General features: G+C 39.5%; 1 protein-coding gene across 3 annotated transcripts in view; it reads right to left on the bottom strand.

Annotated features, from left to right (window-relative positions):
- GPR1 (G protein-coupled receptor 1) overlaps positions 1-19,945 on the bottom strand; it is a 43,678-nt gene that overhangs the window by 7,311 nt on the left and 16,422 nt on the right. For 2 of the 3 annotated variants that reach the window (XM_013971294.2, XM_018060446.1), the window contains exons 1-3: positions 14,763-14,889; positions 11,097-11,262; positions 6,232-6,294 (exon numbers count right to left, since the gene is read on the bottom strand). Coding sequence is in view for 2 of the 3 variants with exons in the window: in XM_018060446.1 (XP_017915935.1) it covers positions 6,232-6,294; positions 11,097-11,126 (93 nt within the window). In the remaining variant the exon portion in view is untranslated. Of the gene's footprint in view, positions 1-6,231; positions 6,295-11,096; positions 11,263-14,762; positions 14,890-19,945 lie in introns of those variants that run through there. The other variant, XM_018060451.1, reaches the window with a different exon arrangement.

Genomic DNA, 19,945 nt, shown 5'->3' with positions numbered 1-19,945 from the left:
CCAAATTGATATAAGAATCGAGGTAACTCTTCTTTTCTCTAGGAAAAAAGATGCTATGGACAAGTTCCTGACCGTACTGGGTTTCTGTTAGAGTTATTAAAGAGGATCCTGATAAGAAAGGCAAAACAGTGGATCATTACTAGAAGCAGAGCCCTTTCATGGAGCTGTAACAAAGCTCCTGGTTCTCAAAAGGGGATGATGAGCAAATTCCCTGATAATGACCCTCACCCTGCTTTCTGCCATCTCTGGTTAGACCACTATTTCCCTGCCTCATCACTGTTCTAATTCTCACAACTTGGGCTTTCAACTTCCACCTGTAAGCTCTGCTCTGCCCCAAACTTGGACTCAACTATATTTCTTGTTTGAAATGTAACTTGGCAGCTGTCCTGATCCATGGTTCTATTTCTACTTCATTCTCTGGTTTGAATAACTGGGTTATTGCCTTGTTCCTAGTCCTTACTCCAGGTTCCAGCTTTGGATTGCTATACCTTTGGTCCTCTAGAGAACACTGTTACCACGTTTCCATCATGCTGTTCCTTTCTTCTCTAGGAAGATCCATGCTTCTCTCCCAACTTTGGTTAGACTATCCGCTTACCATCCCAGGGGTCAGTGCTCTGACACCAGTTGTCCATCCCTGCCACAGTCTACACCTGTGGATCTCAAACTGGGAACAACTTTGCCTCCCAGGGGATATTTGACAATATCTAGAGACACTGTTGATTGTCACAACAAAGAATGGAGGATGAGGGGGAAAATGCTGCTGCTATCTAGTGGGTAGGGACCAGGGATACTGCTAAGCATCCTAGAATATACAGCCCCCTACAACAAAGAATCATATTGCCCCAAAAGTCAAGGATGCCAAAGTCAAGAAACCCTCATCTACACACACTAGGCTCAGTCTGAACTCCTTTCTTCTATCTCCTGCTGCTGAATCTGCTCTCTATCTGTGGGTACTCTCACCTGGGAGTCCTGGCTTGGTCTGGTCCACTCTACCCCACTAAACCAACTGCACTTTGTAGAGACTGCAAACGTATTTGATTTGGTTAAAAAAAGTGTTAAAAAAATGTAGGTTAGATGTCAATGCTAATATTAAACATTAATAGACTTCACAAAAATAGTTGCAATTTCTAGCTTCTTTGGAAAATGTATATTATCTGGTAATAACGGGCCTATATTTCCTATAGCAGCATTTGGATTCCTCTTCAGACAAGGGATGCATTCTCTCATTTGTCATGGTTACCACTTCTAAATCACTCATTTATGACACTTTCCAAGATGCTGTCAATACTTAAATATGCAATCTTTGCTAACACTATGCCTTGTAGATAGTAAGAAATAAAATTATTGAAAAAATAAAAGCTATATACATGTGAGAATGCAAACAAACTGTATGATAATGCAATCTCAAGAAAATACCTGCAATCTCAAAGTAAAAATGTGGTCTACAGAGAAAGGATATTACCTTGGCTATTTCTGCCAATTTAAATTTAAGGACCTATATTTAAGAACAAGTATTTTTAAACTTTTTAAAACTGATATTCAAGCAACTATACTCCAATAAAAATTCTAAAAAAAAAGCCCCTGACATTCTGCTGTATCATCAAACATACTGTGTTATACTTATCTATTTATTCTTGATAAGAGAGAAAGAGCAAAAAGAGATACAGAAAAAAAAATATGGGGGAATTGTTCTTCAGTTTCACCATGTGTATACACACATACAGGGCTTCTCAGGTGAGACAGTGATAAAGAAACTGCCTGCCAATGCAGGACACACAAGAGATGTGGGTTTGATCCCTGCGTTTGATCCAGGTTTGATCCCCTGGAGGAGGAAATGGCAACCTACTTCAGTATTCTTGCTTGGGAAATTCCACAGAGGAGCCTGGTGGGCTACAGTCTATGGGGCTGTAAAGAGTTGGACATGACTGAGCACATATACATGCTACATACACACACACACACACACGGGTATATTTAGACACATAAAACTTTTCTGCTTTTGAGAAGAGGAGATGTGAATGAAGACTCAGATGAAACTGGAGGGATGTCTGAACAATAGAAAAAAACCCTGGCTAGGCAATAACCAGAAATGAAGATGCGGAGCAGGCCAACTTAGAATCCAGATTTAAAGGAAACTTTCACATTCATTAAACAGGAAAAATGAAACTGTCTTGGCTGGCTGTGGCTTTCCATTGAGACGTCATATATTTTTCCCAATTTGGAAGTGCACAAAACATTGCCAAGATGAGTCCTTTTGACTTGACTGAAAAAGAGGAAATAGCTACTGTATTTGTCTTAAACCATATGTGCTGCTAAAAAGCGAATAAATAATTCTGACTGAAATAAAGACAGAAAGATCTTCATGATCTTAAATCTTCTGAGTAGCCACTGAAGTGAGTGCCAAGCTGTAGTGTGGACATGAATATAAAAAAGGTCCGCCTGAGTCCATTAGAAATGTGTGAAAAATGCTTGCTGTGGAGCAAAGTTCAGAGAAGCACCCCCTGAAGTTCATGGTTTGGTTTCCAAAGAATGTGGTGAGGCATGTTTACCGCAGGGATTCAGCTGCTGTGGGGAACCAAGTTGTCACATTCCTGGGTTACAGTTACATTGACACTCAAGTGACAAATATCTACTTTTGGAGCACAGAGCAGTTTATCGAATTAAGCAAATTGGTTTCTGATCTATGCAGACTTACTAGATGGTAAGGCTGAAACTCTTTCCTGAATAAATAGATTTCACTACAAGAGTCCTGGCAGAAAAAATAGTGATAAATATTCCATAAAATCCAGATGATATGGGGAAAGAACATCTGGTAGAAATGTGTATCTTTAAACATTTAAGTGTGGTTTTAAATGAGACTTGACTGTAGAGGGAAACTTTTAGTTTATTTGCCTTGACAAAACACAAAGATTCCTTCTGGCAGAACATTTGGTGAATGCAAAGGAATTTAATTTAGTTTCATATTGTTGAGTTAGATGGGTTGTCATGGACCACTGCAAAAATGTATACCTAACAGAATCTTAAGAAAATTTAAGTCTAATCTGCTTCAATCAGAGAGAAGGTTTTGATGTTGCTGACCACTGTCTGCCTGTGTAGAATTTCGTGTCTGACCCTTTTGCAATCCCATAGACTGTGGCCCGCCAGGCTCCTTGTATCCATGGGATTTACCAGGCAAAATTACTGGAGAGCATTGCCATTTCTTTCTCCAGGGAGTCTTCCCCACCCAGGGATCAAACCCATTGGCAGGTGGGTTCTTTACCACTGAGATACTGGTAAAGCCCCAGAATTCTCCCATTTATCCTGATAAAGAACTCAAGAATACATCTCCTGTGAAATGTATCTCCCATGAACCTTGAGGGCATCTATACCCTGCTTCTGATTAAATGACAAAAATAAGCAGGAAGAATCAATGGACATGAGACAGAGAAACTCTTTGGTGAAAACCAAAAATCCATCAGTCAGCAAACATATGTGATCAGCATACTATATCTCTCAAAAGCTGTCTACTTAGGGAAGAGACTTTGTTCAAAAGCGTGTGTGTGTGTGTGAAAGAGAGAGAGAGAAGGAGAGTGGGGGAGGGTTATTTGAGGTCATTGCTCAATATTTTTCACTCACTATCAAACATAAACAGTATACCACACCCCAGTTTGTGCTCAAGATGTTTGGCACCAGCAGAATATTTTGTTGCCCTTTGGAAAAATGATCTCTGCTTGGAAGGTGTTGGGACACAGCAGTATTTTATAAAGATTCCCTGTTTATTCACCCAAGAGAAGCAAGGGAGTTTTAAATGGAAATTGAAGGTTGAGTGTGATACTGATGGTTAAATGGTTATTTTTGGATTGCTCCTTTCCACCCCAACCCCTGGCAGAGCCTATCCTTGAAAAAGAGGCATCTAGGCAATGGCACCCCACTCCAGTACTCTTGCCTGGAAAATCCCATGGATGGAGGAGCCTGGTGGGCTGCAGTCCATGGGGTTGCTAAGAGTCAGATATGACTGAGCGACGTCACTTTTACCTTTCACTTTCATGCACTGGAGAAGAACATGGCAACCCACCCCAGTATTCTTGCCTGGAGAATCCCAGGGATAGGGGAGCCTGGTGGGCTGCTGTCTATGGGATTGCACAGAGTTGGACATGACTGAAGTGACTTAGCAGCAGCAGTAGCAGCCTATCTATCTGCAGCTCCCATGTCATTTATTCCTTAGTGCCACACATTAAAAAAAAAGTTAATATTCCTTATTAGGAAAATGGGCATATTAGGATAAATGAAAGTGTTTTGGTTTGACTGGAAAAGACACAACCAATCAAGGGAATGTTTTGGTAATGAAGGCCTTTGAAAGTCATGCCTAAGTAGTTAAGATTTTATTCCCTTGTGAGTTGAGAGCAAATAGAACTATTTGTAGTAGTGAGTGTCATCACTGAATTTTTGTAAAGATCATCCGGAGGCAGTTTGGGACATATTGACACACTTGAGGTCAAAGATGGAAGGGCCCCTAGGCAGTGAGAGTTAGAACGAAGATGAGGGAGACATATTCGAAAGACATTCATTTAGGAAATTAATAGAATCTTTTAGGAAGCTTAGCTAAGCCAGGGTAACACTCACAATAACTTTTTACTGTCTTGGCATTGAAACTCAATCCTGGATTTAAACACTAGCTAATTTCAAGGATTTCCCTGGTGATCCAGTGGTTAAGACTGTGCTTTCACTGCAGGGGGCATAGTTTGATCCCTGATAGGGGAAATAAAAGGCTTCCTAGGTGGCGCTAGTGGGAAAGAACTTGCCTGCCAATGCGGGAGATGGAATGGATGTGGGTTCCATTCCTGGGTCAGGAAGATCCCCTAGAGAAGTACATGGCAACCCACTCTAGTATTCTTGCCTGGAGAATCCCATGGACAGAGAAGCCTGTGATCCCACGGGGTCACAAAGAGCCAGATATAACTAAAGTGACTTAGCTTATAGAGGAACTAAAAACCCACAAGTCATAAACAAATGGGGGTAGGAACCCTCTTAAATTGTTGGTGGGAATGCAAATTAACACAGCCACTATGGAGAACAGTATGGAGATTCCTCAAGAGACTAGGAATAAAACTACCGTGCTGCTGCTGCTACTGCTAAGTCACTTCAGTCGTGTCTGACTCTGTGCGACCCCTGAGATGGCAGCCCACCAAACTACCATACGACCCTGCAATCCCATTATGGGGCATATACTCTGAGGAGACCATAACTGAAAAAGACACATGTACCCCAATATTTGCTGCAGCACTATTTACAATACTGGGACATGGAAGCAACCTAGATGTCCATCGACAGATGAATAGATAAGGAAGTTTTGGTGCATGTACACAATAGAATATTACTCAGCTATAAAAAGGAACACAGTTGAGTCAGTTTAATGAGGTGGATGAATCTAGGGCCTATTATACAGAGTGAAGTAAGTCAGAAAGAGAAACACAAATATTGTATATTAACGCATATAAATGGAATTTAAAAAGATGGTACCAATGATCGTGCAGGGCAACAAAGGAGACAGACATAAAGAATAGACTTTTGGACTCGGTGGGAGAAGGAAAGGGTGGGATGATTTTTAGAGACTAGCACTGAAACGTATGTATTACCATATGTAAAATAGCCAGTCCCTGGGAGTTTGCAGTATGATGCCAGGAACCCAAAGCCAGGCCTCTGTGACAGCCCGGAGGGATGGGGTGGAGAAGAGGTGCGAATGGGGTTCAAGAAGGAGGGGACATAAGTATACCTCTTATTGATTCATGTTGATATATGGCAAAAACCAGCATGATATTGTAAAGTAGTTATCCTCTAATTAAAAATAAAATGGGGAGGGAGGTGGGAGGAGGGGTTCATGTTTGGGAATGCATGTACACCCATGGTGGATTCATGTCAATGTATGGCAAAACCAATACAGTATTGTAAAGTAAAATAAAGTAAAAATAAAAATTAAAAAAAAAAAGATCAATTGTAAAAAAAATAAAAATAAAAACAATAATAATAATAATAATTTTAAAAGAAATGGGGTTAGGGAAGAGAAAATTTTTTCTTTAGTTAAAAAAAAAATTGAACCAAGTGGACATGAAGTGATACCTATTTTCACTCTGTTGGGATCAAGGTCTTTTCGTAAAAGGCACTTGCTGACTGATTTGCAGGTCTAACCCTCATGCTTCATTGGGACAGTTCAAGAGAACACAGCACATGTTTGAAAGGTCAGTGCCTACTTACACAACAGTTGATTTGACGTTCCACCCAGAGGTTTATGTCCTGATTTGCACAATCTGTTGAGCTCTGTGGATTTGGGGGAGGAAAACAGAGTGAATGAATAACCTTAGGTTAGGGAGAAATTTTCAGGCTTAATTCTTTTTGCAAGACTTTAAGATAGTTAACACATGGGTATAATTTAAATATCAGACCATAAAGGGTTCTATTGCCTCTGGAATCGGAATATCTGACTTCAAATCCCAGTCCTATCTCTTCTGGCTGTGGATTTTTGGACAAATCACCTACTACCTTGAAACGCCAGTTTCCTCATTTGTAAAATGAGAGCAGTAATAGTTCTAAGTCATAGTGTTGTTATGATGATTACATAAGGAAATCCTCAAAAAATGGTTAGCTCAGTGCCTGGCACACAGAGCATGCTCAGTAATTATAGCTATTTATCACTACCATTTTTTAAATGTTTCCTTGTGATAAAGAAAGCAGAGTGCCGAAGAACTGATGCTTTTGAACTGTGGTGTTGGAGAAGACTCTTGAGAGTCCCTTGGACTGCAAGGAGATCCAGTCAGTCCCATTCCAAAGGAGATCAGTCCTGGGTGTTCTTTGGAAGGAATGATGCTAAAGCTAAAACTCCAATACTTTGGCCACCTGATGCAGAGAACTGAAAAAGACCCTGATGCTGGGAAAGATTGAAGGCTGGAGAAGGGGACAACAGAGGATGAGATGGTTGGATGGCATCACTGACTTGATGGGCATGAGTTTGAGCAAGCTCCAGGAATTGGTGGTGGATGGGGAAGCCTGGCATGCTGCAGTCCATGGTGTCACAAAGAGTCAGACACAACTGAGCCACTGAACTGAACTGTGATGAGAACTCTTAGGATTTATTTACCTTTTTAATACTTATTTATTTAGCTGTGCCAGGTCTTAATTGCGGCACTCGAGATCTTCCATCTTTGTTGCAGCCTGTAGGAGCTTTAATTGAAAGATGTGGGATACAGTTCTCTGGCCAGGGACTGAACTCAGGCCCCCTGCTTTGGGAGTCTTACCCATTAGATTACCAGGGAAGTTCCAGTTACCACCAGTTTAAGACTAAAAGCAGTACACAATAGAGGGTTAGAAGGAAAGTAGAAAGATAATGGGATTTCTTTATGTCACTTTAGGAGAAGAGTGAGAAGACTTAAGGAGAGATTTCAAAACTTGTTTTGTTTTGTGTGCTTTATGTTATGAAAAATACTTCATCTGAACTGAGATCACACATTGTCAGATGCCTGTCCTCCAAAGGAAGTTGGGGAACCCTTGTGTCTAGCCCCAAATGCTAGTACTATCCCTATATCTGACCAAGAGTGGTGAGAAAACAGAACACTATAAAGCATTATATTTCTCTTATTCTTTAAAAAAGCTATTTTTCACCTTTTATTTAAGATCTAGGTCTTTATCTTGCTTTTCTCCAATTTTTTTTTTCTTTTCTTCTTTTGCTGCGCCACATAGCACATTGGATCTTAGTTCCTCAACCAGGGATTGAACTCTGCAGTATAAGAGCAGAGTCTTAACCACTGGACCACCAAGGAAGTCCCACTTTTCTCCAAATTTTGTCTGGAATCTGGGGAAGAATCACCACAATTAACAATGTAATGTTTCAAAGCCTTGGTCAGAGCAAATTTTAAAAATGTTCTTCTAAAAGGATTTATGTATATGAAGATAATTTTTTAGCAGGAAGAAGTGGGCACTTAATTTGGAAACCTTGATGCTAGAGGACTTATGTAACTTTATTTTTGTAAGGCACATGACTAGCTAGCTATTGGAGATCTGAATTGTTCAATTTATGTCATGGATATATCTCTCCATATAAGCAATCAAAACTAGAGTTTAACCCTTTTTACTGTCTCCTGGGCAATGTTATGTTTACTGAAGAACTGATTTTGGAAGCAAAAATCACAACAAGGTACCTACCAGATTATAAAACTTTTCATAGATACCATCCATGGTTTAGTCAATAAAAAAAAAAAAAAAAGGTCAAACATGACTATGTTGGTGTGCATCAAAAATCTTTAACCATGACCTGACATCTCTGCAGACAAACATACGCTTCAGAAAAGTCAGGGGACACACAGTAGAAGTTTGTGCTGCTACTATAATACACTTCTGTTTTCTGAAGCCTTGGCACTACTGATGTTTTGATCTTAATCACATATTGCTGTGACATTGACAGAAATCTAGGAGAAACATCCAGTTTAGGATGGAAACTGAATTAGCCAGATACTACATGCTTATTTCAACTTTTATCAAGATATTTCCTTTCTTTAAAAAAGAAAGGTGGTGGAGGATTCCCTGGTGGTCCAGTGGTTAAGACTCTTAGCTCCCAATGGAGGGAGCATGGGTTCGATCCCTGGTTGGGGAACTAAGATCCCACATGCTATGTGTCCAATAAATAAAATAAAACAATTAAAAAGAGAAAGAAAGGTGGTGGTGCAGTGGCTGAGACTCCAAGCTCCCAGTGCAGAGGGCCCAAGTTCAATTCCTGGTTGGGGAACTAGATCCCACATACCCAACTGAGAGTTCACATGCCACAATTAAGATCCCACATGCCACAGCTGAGATCTGGAGCAGCCAAATAAGTAAGTAAATATTTTTTAAAACAAATAAATACCTAATAAAACTAAAAAGAAGAGAGAAGGCTAGTCTCCAAAAGGAGAAAAAACAGTACTCGAGTAATTCACAAAATATATTGAAGTTTCAGCCACTTCACAAAACAATACTATTCATCATACAGAGAGATGGTTAGTGAACTTGGTAAAGTGGGGGGAAGGGAAACTTGTTTTGGTAGCAAAAGTAATGTTTTCTCAAGATAGCAGCAAAAAAGTAGGAGGAGGGAGGGACAACAGTTCTAGAATTTCCTCCCATTCATACAAAGTTATGCCTGAAAATATTTCTGCCGTTTTTTTCACTTCGAGGAGATAGAAATGTATATAGGATCAAACGTAGTAATGGAAGGTAAAATAAAGCACCAGTTGAAAGATTTGCCCGTTGATAAAAACCAAACAGTTGGATACCAAAGTCATTATTGCAATGGTTTAGAAACACTCTTCAGGAACACTTTAAATTATTTGACGGTAGTGAAAGTACGCTAGCAGGCTCAGCACTCCACTTTATCACTGTCAGTCTATAGGAGGTATAGTTGGTTGAAGTCTGCAAAAACAGATTTTGAGACGATCATTGGAAAAAGAAGCAATGCAAAAGAAAGGACTCAAGACTAAATTACATTTGTTGGAATGGTTGAAGGAATCAGTAAGAAAGGAAGGCTGTTTACAATAGCCAAGCCATGGAACCAGTGTAAGCGTCTATCAACAGTTGAATGGATAAAGAAGATGTGGTGTATATGTACAATCGATATTATTTAGTCATTTAAAAGAATAAAATGCTGTTTGTAGCAAAATGGATGGAACTGGAGTCTATGAGACTGAGTGAAGTCAGACAGAGAAAGACAAATACCACAAGATATTACTTACATGTTGAATTAAAAAAAATGATACAAATTAACTTATTTACAAAACACAGACTCACAGATTTAGAGAATGAATTTATGGTTACCAGCAGGGACAGGTCGGGAGGAGACAGAGATTGGGAGCTTGGGACTGACAAGTGCACACTGCTATATTTAAAACAGATAACCAACAAGGACCTCCTGTATAGCACAGGAAATGCTACTCAATATTCTATAATAATGTAAATGGGGAAAGAACTTTTTAAAAAATAGACTTGTGTATATATATATAACTGAATCACTTTACTGTACACCTGAAATATACTCCAATATAAAAAAATTAAAAATAAAGGAGGTCTGAGAGCTCTTCTCACATACCTGAAGATGAGGAAAAAATAAAACATTTATTCTGTGTGGTTCCAATGTTGAAGCTAGGGCAAAAAATTACTTGGCACAATAGCTAGGAAAAGTTTGGCTTAGTAGAACCCAAAACTTACAGCCGTTCAAAATCTATCAGCCAACAAACAAACAAAGAGATCCATGGCACAGGGTGGGCACAAACGGGGCTGCATGGCTGCTGATGGGGACATTTTAGAAGGTATTGACATCTGTATTTAGGGGGTTTTTAACATCATCCATCAAGGACAAGAATCTATGATAACAGATATTACTTTTGAGCTTTTATTCTCTACTTACTGATTGGGAAACTGAAGGTGAGGAAGCTTGAGGAAATTGCAAAAACCATTCAGTTGGCAAGTTAGAATGGTTAGATTCTTACTAAAATGTGTAAGTGCCCAAGTTCTTACCCTCTAGGCACCCAAGGTGTAAGAATCCTTTCTCCAGAGTGTTTAAAGCAATAGTTTCTAAGAACAACAATTCTACTTTTCTTTTCTAGAGCCATAATTGGCTGAATAAAAAGCTAAATAAATAAACCCCTCTTCCTTGCAAGTGAGGAGGATTAGACAGGAGGAAGTTCAGAACGACGTAAGAAAAGAAAGGTGCTTTGGGGACTTCCCTAGCCATCCAGTGGTTAAGACTCTGATCTTCTGTTGCAGGGGGCACGGGGTCAATCCCTGGTCATCCCTGGTCAAGGACTTGAAATCCTGCTTGCCAGGAAGCAAAAAAAAAGTAGCTACACTGTTTTTTAATCAGACCCTTTCTCACCATTCCTCACCCCACACCCCCACCTCCAGGCCGGGTGGACTCAGCTTATGAGAAGTTTTTGTCTTTGAGCTTCTGTTGTGGCTGCACATTAGAGCTGCGCCAGAGATCCATATTTATCCAGAATCTGTTCTATTCCTGGGCTTGGTTCTAACTCTGCTGTTAAAGTTACTGTGAATGTAGAAACGTGAAGAACAAAATTACCAGAACAGGAACCTAAACCAGTGCTCACCCAGCCACGGCAGCTGTGTTCTGAGGACATCCAGGAAATGCCTATTCTTTACTGCTCCACCGCAGGCGAAGTCTCAAGTCCCCTCGTGGCCTGGACCACATAGGTACCGCATTTGCCCAAGAGCCTCTTCTTTTCCCCCAGGACTCCACTGTGATTTCTTCTGGTCCTACAAAGGGCAAGAGTATTTTCAAATGGTGTATATCCAGGACCTGGACTATCACTTCAAGCATAGGACATGGGTGAGAAAGAGAAGAAAATCAGAAAGAGAAAGAAAAATTTAACCCAGTTTCTAGTTCTGATCAAAGCCCTCCAACCAAACCCCATTGTGAGACTCTCAGGACTCCACTTTGTCCTCACCTTGCAGAGCCCTTGAGGGAAACGGGGTTCTTGTCCCCTAGAGGTTAGCATAACCCACCATCGCATCTCAAGTTTTTCCTCTTGTCTTCGATATGTGTCTTATTGAAACAAATGAGAGCTATTTTATCTCAGTACACTACTACGTGGATCGTGTGTGATCCATCTCTGAACATCTGGACATGTTACTCTATTTACATCCCAGTCCCAGAATATTTTCATATTGGCTTTCCCCATTGGTCCTCCCACAAATTCAGATTACATGATGTAGGGCCAAGACTTGGGTGAGGCAAGTGAAGTTGGGTCATGCAAGTACAGGGTCAGATCCTGACTCCACTTAAAATTTTGACATTTTGTTCAGCATGAACTTCTTGTATTCGTTTCGTTTACTGAGATTTTTGGTGTCATGATGCTTGACCCCATTGCCTGGTGTGTTGAAAGAACATTGGAACTCAGGAAAGATGTTTCTAAGTTTTTGTCCTACGTGTCATTAGTTCTATGACTTTGTATGAATTACCTTCCTACTTAGGATCCCAGGTGCCAAATCTGAAAGATACAGGTGACATTGAGTTTAAACTTTTACGAGAAGATCAAATATGGCAGTACAAAGTATTCTAGCCCTTTTATTCTCTTTGCCTCCAAGTAGCATCAAATCCGGTGCTTTGCCTAGAGTGAGTATTCAAAAAATGTCTACTAGCAAGTGGTTTTTTTGAACACTGGAATGCGAATATGGACCAAAGCCCAAAACATAAAGCCTACACAAATTAAAAACACTTTGCAAATGAAAACAAAACCTCCCCAGACGAGAATGCTGTCCCTCCCTCATTCTATTAAAAAAAAAAATGGATTTGAATTCATTTAAGTGTGGCAAAATCTTGTTGCTTTTTTTTCCCCCCAGGAAATATTCTATTCAAATATCTTGGGTTCTGAGTGAACCAGACTTGTGTAATCCTTCATCCCTCAGAGATTTCTTTCCATCTAGACACCAGTACCACCCTTGGTGAGTCACAGTTCATAAAATGTAACATCTGCAAGAAAAGTTTATAAACACACAGCCATGCCTGAAATTGTCATAGAACTGCAGAAAACATGAGACTCCCCCTTCCTAACTAGATCTCCATACAGTATTTAAGTTTGCATAATTGGAAAGTAGGGAGAGACAGTATTTATTCACATAGCCCATATTCCTGTTTATTTCCTCCTCTTTTTTCCTTGACAAATGACAGAAGGAAGGAAGGGAGGGAGGGAGGAAGGCAAGAGGGGAAAGACAAGGGAGGTAGGAAGATACTGATAAAACATATGATTTTATTTTGAGAGCTATTTTCCTTATTCTTAGCTCATTTTAAAGTATGGCCATTTTTAACATTTACTTACTCTCTGACCAGTGGTAGAAAATCGAGGCAAGAACCACTTTAAAAAAATACATATATATGTATTTTATTTATTTGGCTGCCCTGAGTCTTAGCTGAAGCATGTGGGATCTTTAGTCTGGCATTTGAACTCTTTGTTGCAGCATGTGGAATCTAGTTGCCTGACCAGGGGTCAAACCTGGGCTCACTGTATTGGAAGCATGGAGTCTTAGCCATTGGACCACCAGGGAAGTCCCAAGAACCACTTTTGAGACCTCAACTATGTTATTTTGCAAACTGGTTCTGAACACAGTAAAAATATTCAGTAAATAATTTTAATATATTTAATTTGTTTCTTTTATATTTAGTATTAGTCACCTTGCCTCAGAAACACCTTGCCTCTGGTACTTCAGGAAAATAAATTGACCTTCTCAAGGTCATTAGTATGGTGGTTCATGAGAAAGACATAGGCATATATCTGGTATATGTAGGCATATATGATCTCAGTACAGATCTTCCTTGATCAGGTTTATATCCTGGTGAAAAAGTGAAAGTGTTAGTCATTCAGTCCTGTCCAACTCTTTGCAACCCCATGGGCTGTAGCCCACCAGGCTCTTCTGCCCATGGAATTCTCCAGGCAAGAATACTGGAGTGGGCAGTCATTCCTTTCTCCAGCGGATCTTTCCTAACCAGGGATTGAACCTGGGTCTCCAACACTGCAGGCAGATTTCTTATTGTCTGAGCCATCAGGGAAACCCATCATAACTTGAAAATATTATAAGTCAAAAATGCATTTAATACATGTAACCTTAGGAAAATTACAGCTTAGCCAGCTGACCTTAAAAACATGCTCAGAACACTTAGCCTACAGCTGGGCAAAATCATCTAACACAAAGCCTATTTTATAATAAAGTGTTGAAGAGCTCATGTAGTATACTGAATACTATGCTGAAAGTGAAAAACAGATGGTTGTCTGGGCACGGAGTGGTTGTTTACCCTGAGATCACTTGGCTGCCTGGGAGAGGCTGCTGCCGCTGCCCAACATCACAACAGAGTATAGAAGTATATCATACACTATACACTGCTAACTGGGAAAAGATCAAAATTCAAAGTACAGGGACTTCTCTGGTGGTCCAGTGGCTAAGACATAGTTCAGCACAGGGCTCCTGGTTGGGGAACTGGATCCCATATGCTGCAACTAAGAGCTTCTATGCTCCAACTAAAGGACCCCACATGCCACAGCAAAGATTGAAGATCCCGCATGCTGCAACTGAGACCTGGCAGACCCAAATAAAAAAATAAAAATAAACATTAAAAAAAATCTTTAAAAAATTGGAAGTAGAATTTCTACTGAATGTGTATCACTTTCACACAATTGTAAAGTGAAAAAATCGTTAAGTTGAATCATTGTAAGTTGGAGACAGTCTGTACTTTGGATAATTCAAAAGCCAAGTACTTCTTCTCCAAGTACTCAAGCACAAGGGAGCAGTCAGAAAATATCTGGGCACCTATACAATATATTTATTAAATGAACAAAACGTAGGCAGTATATTTCCTGACAAGGAACTCGGATGAAACTCAGGAGCAAACCACTTGATGTCCTTGATGCAATAAAATCTCTTTTTAAAAATTCTAGTTTTAGAACAAGTTCCTCTCTTTTCTGCAAATCACAGATATTCTCTAACAAGACAAAGTCAGATAAACTACTTCAAGTCTAAAGTCTGATTCCCTGAAACTATCTTTAATAACTCATGTGACTATTTATTAAAAGAAAAAACCCTGGCATTTCTAAGCTCCACTTCAATGACACTTAAGAACAGTCATATAATACTAACCGTAGATACCTTGAGTCTAAAACACTTTAGTTTTGCTTTCATTCAACATAAAGTTTTGAAGGTTCTAGAGAGATATTCAGAATTGTTATTCTACTGCTTTTAAAAAAGTCTAATTCCACCATACTGACCTGGAAAATGGGGCTGAAAGGCAGTGTCTAGAATGTCCTTTAGAATTTACCTATCTTCTTTCACTTCAGAACGCGCTTGTTAAGCAATACCTGCACTGAACTTTATGCCAGTTACAGCACAAAGCAAATCATCTTCTCAGACAGGTTTTCCCAGCTGTGATGTGCTCAGACAGCAGTCACAGGACTGAATTATTTCCCTAAAATGGATTTGGTAAGCCTACATTAAAGAGATACATACCTATGAACTAATGGTTTATTCCATGCCTTTACACCATCCATGAGCAGGGAGGTTTCCCCTCAGCCCCCTTCACCTGCATTTCCATGGGATGGGCACCATTCACCAGGTGTACTGAGATCAGTGCCTTTGGGTAACCTCTTCTGACCTCTGAACATGCTAAATTTCTGCCTAACACATGCTTTCTCCTTGACCACGAGCTTAATGAAAGTTAAGAAAGGGATTCGGCAGTTTAGAAAAACAGAAGGAGGAGTGAATTTGCCCTTGGCTGTTTGGATAGAATTGAGGGAGTATTTGTCCAACTCTGCTTGAGTTGTCAGAATGCACCTGGAGGTACTGTGTTCTTTCCTGGAAATTCAATTTATGAAGAAGGATACACTGGAACATGTCCAGAAGAGAGGGAACAGGATGAAGGGAAAGCTTAAAATGACATCATGGGAGGAGTTTTGGATGACCTGGTTCTAGCTATTTATTCTGGAAAAGAAAGAGCAGGGTAACATTTTTTTCATGCAGATGCGGGAAATATTTTATCTGGCCAGAGGGTAAAGCTAAGACTATGAGGGAAAGAGACATTTTAGCTCAATATAAAGCAAAACTTTTTAAGATTATAAATGGCTGTTAAAAGTGGCATTTGTTCATTTAATAGGTATTTTCTGAATATCTCCTATCTGTTCAAGGCCCCGGTGAAACAGTGCTGAATAGTAATGAAATGAAGCCATGGAGCTTTCGGTCAAGTACAAAGCTTTGTCAGATGATGGTGCAGATCTCATTCTTAAGAGATGTTTAATGAGACAACAATAAGCTGAAGGTTTTTCTGACATCAAACGTGACTGGACTTAATGTCTAAAGTTCTGCCAACCCTGAAACTCCAGGTTTTGGTTACTCTACATTAGAGTAACCAAAACCTTAGAGTACTTGGTACAGTTTGATGGCTCTCCTGGCTAGGGATCAGGATGTACAGCTGATTCTGTGGCTCAGCCATGGTCTTCTATCCATCAATGTATATATGCGGTGCTGTCTCTATATGTTTTATTTTTTTTTAATTAATTTTTTCTGCTAAGTGTTTAAGATGGATAGGGTAGCATGGAGGGTAGAGAGAAAAGACTAGAACAGTTCTTTCATATGTGATGTGCAATGAAGGGAAACAATCTTCTTATATCCCATCAGTTCAGCTCAGTTCAGTCGCTCAGTCGTGTCCGACTCTTTGCAACCCCATGAATCGCAGCACACCAGGCCTCCCTGTCCATCACCATCTCCCGGAGTTCACTCAGACTCATGTCCATCAAATCAGTGATGCCATCCAGCCATCTCATCCTCTGTCGTCCCCTTCTCCTCCTGCCCCCAATCCCTCACACCATCAGTCTTTTCCAATGAGTCAACTCTTCACATGAGGTGGCCAAAGTACCAGAATTTCAGCTTTAGCATCATTCCTTCCAAAGAAATCCCAGGGCTGATCTTCAGAATGGACTGGTTGGATCTCCTTGCAGTCCAAAGGACTCTCAAGAGTCTTCTCCAACACCACAGTTCAAAAGCATCAATTCTTCAGCGCTCAGCCTTCTTCACAGTCCAACTCTCACATCCATACATGACCACTGGAAAAACCATAGCCTTGACTAGATGGACCTTTGTTGGCAAAGTAATGTCTCTGCTTTTCAATATGCTATCTAGGTTCACCCCCAAATATCTGGTTGTCATTTCTGTTACTTTTATTCTTTTTCCATTATATTTTGTGGAATGAGAGTTCTCTTCCCTTACAGATGAGTTTCAATTCTTTAATTTCTTTGAAAGTGGTTGGAGTCAGGGTGGCTAAACACCATAGAATCATAGTCCTTGAAGTGAGATAAGATAATAGAGATAATCTACTCTAGTCTTTCCAGCTTATACACTAGAGAAGAGAAATTTAGCAGAACAATTTAAAACACTGAATACAAAGGACAGAAGCACCAATAACCACTCGAATTTTAGGCAGAATATTGAGTTTTGGAAGAGAAAGTTTTACAAAGAATCAAATAGAGGGACGTCCCTGGTGGTCCTGTGGTTAAGACTCGGAGCTCCCAATGCGAAGGCATGGGTTCCAACCTTGGTTGGGGAGCTGAGAACCCACACGACATGGCCAATAAATAAATAAATAAAGTAGTACTTTTAGAAATTACAAAGTTAACCTTGAAATTTAATTTAGTGGATACATAAAGTTGTAGTTTATACCCAGTTGAAGGGAGAATGTAAACTAGAAGACACATCTGAAGAAGTTATCCAAAATGTAGCATAGAAAGATGATGATATGCAAGATATGAAAGAGAGGCTAAAAATGAGGAATGGAGAAGATCTAATATGTATCAACTCAGAGTTTCAGGACCTGGGAATTTCCTTAAATGCCTAGAACCAACAAGTATCCCAGCTTTTGGTGAGGGGCTCTATGTGCGTGTTGGGAGGGGGGTGCATTTTTCAGCTCTGCCTTAGCCTTCACCTCCCTTACACAGAATCTTAAGGTCATCGAGAGGTGAGAGCTTAGAGCCTTTTCAAGTCGGTCTTGGCAATGCACAGAGCCGTGGGCATGAGCACAATCCATACATGTGTGTGGCCTTCTTGATTCAGAAGCTTCAAAAAGACCCTCTGTATGTCTCATTCCCAGTTTTTAATTTTTTGGTTAGTCTAATGTTTTCACCCAACTGGTATCCATCACCTCAGGCAGCTGCAAAGTTAAGTAACTGCCTGTACTTTTTTTGAAAAATGCTTATGGGGAAAAAAATTTTCACGCTGAATGAGCTGAGTTAAGTCAAATAAATCACCCAGCAAGTGGAATTTTCCAGGGAAAATTCCTATGCAACAGACAGGCCATACCATAATTCTCTGGGGATGAAGCTTTGAAAGAGCTTCAGCCCCTTTCTGTCCCTTCCCTTGGCTCTAAGGCTGCTGTTCTTCACCCTTCACCAGCAGGCTGTTGGGTTTTAAGAATATCATAAAGCAGGAGAGTATGAGATGGGACTAGGGAAAGTTAAAAATGTCATAGAGGGACTTGCCTAGTGGTCCAGAAGATAAGAAACCATGCTTCAAATGCAGGGAGGATGGTTTTGATCCCTGATTAGGGAACTAGGATCTTACCTGCTGAGTGGTGTGGCCAAAAAATTTAAAAAAAAAAATTTTTTTTTAAGACAGAAAACTCATTTCTTTCACTGAGATTGAGCTGTTTTTCCTCCTCTCCTTTCTCTTCCTCCTCTTTCTCTCTGACAAACACTCCCCAGATTGTTGCAAGTCTTTGGGTAATTTCCAGAGTTCTGAAAAATTTGATTCTGACCATTTGCCAGTTTATTGCAGCTTCTGTGAAAAAGAATTTTCTGAGATCCTTACTCCACTAATTTTGCTCATGTCACTAATTTTGCTCATAGGGAGTTGGGATTGGCATATTTTGTGTGTCTGGAAACCATTTGACTGAAACAGCATGGTGTTCTTTTAAAAATTCAGCTTATGAAATCAAAGAAGAGGAATAACTGCTTAATAAATCTCTATGGAAAAACATATATTTTCCCCACAATTTCCTTCTCTTTCCTAAACTTGCTTTAGTTCTAGACACTATAAAAATGAATGAATAAATAAATGAATTAATGAAATTTGTGACTCACACAGTACAGGGACTGTACAGTCCAGTACAGGAACCTAAACATAATCGGCACTGAAAGAATGGCGCTGAACCAAAATAGATTAGCTCAAAATAGGCAAAATTGACCTGCTGTCTATTGTATTTTATCCTATTCATAACATTAAATATTTAGTTTTATATTTAGGTTGCCCACTTCTTTTAGTTTTTATGGGATATATCTTAGTTTGGGTAAATATACAGGTTTAATGGTAAATTCTTTCTGTTAAAAATAGAAGAAAGGAGAAAAGAGGGAAGAGACAGAAAAGTATTCTTGTTAGCTGAAAAGATGGTGGCACCAACAAATTTTGCAAGTATTCTGACAAACACCCAGCAGAAATAAACTTATTTTCCATCAGAAAATTCATAACTAGCTCAATTGAAGGACATTAGGTAAAAAAAAAACCTGTTTGGAAATAATCTGAAAACATTCTTGCATCTCATACCTTTCTTAATCTGTTATAATGAATGAATCATAATATTTTAAGAAGATAAGAGCTGTTCATAATGAGTGCTAAGTTGAAAGGACTAAAAATCTTTAGTAATATGATTATGAAACAACATAATATGATAGGGTGAGATAATGAGTCTTTCATTTCCTGTTTTAAAAAATTATAGAAATACTAAGTGGCTTTTTATTTTGCTTTACTTTTTGTTAGAGAAGATGTGAAAGTTAAATAGAATCTAGTTATGTTTTCACATACAAACACACTTGTGCACAAATATTGACTAAATTTTGTAAAAATGGTATAAAAACCATTTTATCTCTTTATTTCTCTTTGACTCCCTTTAATTAATAATGGATATAAAAGTAGGCCTTCAATTACGATTCTAAAAAAGATTGTTGTTGCTCAGTCACTCAGTCGTGTCTGACTGTTTATGACCCCATGAAATGAAAGGAGTATGTCAACGATGTATATTGTCACCCTGCTTATTTAACTTATATGCAGAGTACACCATGCGAAATGCCAGGCTGGATGAAGCACAAGCTGGAATCAAGATTGTCAGGAGGAATATCAGTAACCTCAGATATGGAGATGACACCACCCTTATGGCAGAAAGCAAAGAAGAAATAAAGAGCCTCTTGATGAAAGTGAAAGAGGAAAGTGAAAAACCTGGCTTAGAACTCACTCAACATTAAAAAAAAACTAAGATCGTGGAATGTGGTCCCATCACTTCATGGCAAATAGATGGGGAAACAATGGAAACAGTGAGAGACTTTATTTTGGGGGGCTCCAAAATCACTGCTGATGGTGACTGCAGCCACGAAATTAAAAGATGCTCCTAGGAAGAAAAGCTGTGACCAACCTAGAC

The sequence above is a fragment of the Capra hircus genome, chromosome 2 (assembly GCF_001704415.2).
Source record: "Capra hircus breed San Clemente chromosome 2, ASM170441v1, whole genome shotgun sequence".
NCBI classification, from domain to species: domain Eukaryota; kingdom Metazoa; phylum Chordata; class Mammalia; order Artiodactyla; family Bovidae; genus Capra; species Capra hircus.
Note: the sequence above shows the minus strand (reverse complement) of the source record. Positions and strands in the feature narration are given on the sequence as shown.